We start from the raw sequence: 1,130 nt of genomic DNA on the forward strand, positions 1-1,130 counted from the left end.
TTGGGGTCCTGGGGGGATGGGGGGCACAGATGGGGGAGGGGTCTCCATCCCTCGGGTTTTGGGGTCCGGGGGGGGTTACCTGGTCGGGGCTGAGGCCGGGGGGGGCCCAGGCGAACTCCTCGGCCGAGCACCCCGAGTCCTCGGAGCCAGGGGGCGGGTGGGACTCGGGGAGCAGCCGGGCCAGGACCCCCTGCAGCGCCGGGGGGACCCCGCCCCCCACGTGCTCCCCCCGCGGGCATTTGCAGTGCTGGCAGATCTTCCTGGGGGCGCCCCGAAATCCGGTCAGGGGACACCCCGAAATCAGTCAGGGGGCGCCCCAAAATCCAGGATTGGGGCACCCCGAAATCTGATCATGGGGCACCCCGAAATCCGGGCAGGGGGTGCCCCAAAATCTGATAACGGGGGCACCTGAAGATCCGGTCAGGGGAACCCCAAAATCTATAACAGGGCAGCCCAAAGTTTGGTAATGGGGCACCCCAAATTACGGTCATGGGGCACCTCAAAATCTGTAATGGAGCACCCCGAAATCCAGTCACGGGGCACCCCAAAATCTGATAATGGGCACCCCAAAATCCATAACGGGGCACCCCAAAGTTTGGTGATGTGGCACCCCAACATCTGCTCATGGAGCACCTCGAAATTCAGTAATGGGGCACCCCAAAATCTGATAATGGGACGCCCCAAAATCTGCAATGGGACACCCCAAAATCCGGGAATGGGGGCGCCCCAAAATCCGGGAATGGGGCACCCCAAAATCCGGGAATGGGGGCGCCCCAAAATCCCCCTCCCAGCCCCGGGGGTGCTGGGGGCACCCCAAAATCCCCCTCCCATCCCCGGGACACCCCAAATCCCGCGGCAGCCCGGGGGATGGGGCACCCCAAACCCGGCTCACCTCCAGGGGTGCTCCTGGAAGCCGGGGCAGAGCTCGCGGCACGCGCGGCACGGCCGGCCCCGCTCGGGGTCCTGGGGGGGTCAGGGCACCCCAAAAACGCACTGGGCTCAGGGCACCCCAAAATCGCTGCTGGACCGCCCCCCCGACTCCCCCTTTTCTGTCCCCTCGCAGCGATTTGGGGGATTTTGGGGCTCCCAAAGCATCCCCAGAGCCCCCCCCCAAAGCACCCCAAAACCCA

The 1,130-nt window shown here is 65.6% G+C and overlaps 1 protein-coding gene across 1 annotated transcript in view; it reads right to left on the minus strand.

Moving 5' to 3' along the window:
* LOC121355820 (prickle planar cell polarity protein 3-like) overlaps nt 1–963 on the minus strand; it is a gene marked incomplete at both ends in the record, with an annotated part of 9,343 nt that extends 8,380 nt beyond the window's left edge. The window contains 2 exon segments of the mRNA XM_041471565.1: nt 28–270; nt 882–963. Of these exon segments, the coding sequence (XP_041327499.1) occupies nt 28–270; nt 882–963 (325 nt within the window).
* Between the last annotated feature and the right edge of the window lie 167 nt (nt 964–1,130).

This window comes from Pyrgilauda ruficollis, unplaced genomic scaffold, assembly GCF_017590135.1.
Source record: "Pyrgilauda ruficollis isolate IOZ18807 unplaced genomic scaffold, ASM1759013v1 scaffold1067, whole genome shotgun sequence".
NCBI lineage: Eukaryota > Metazoa > Chordata > Aves > Passeriformes > Passeridae > Pyrgilauda > Pyrgilauda ruficollis.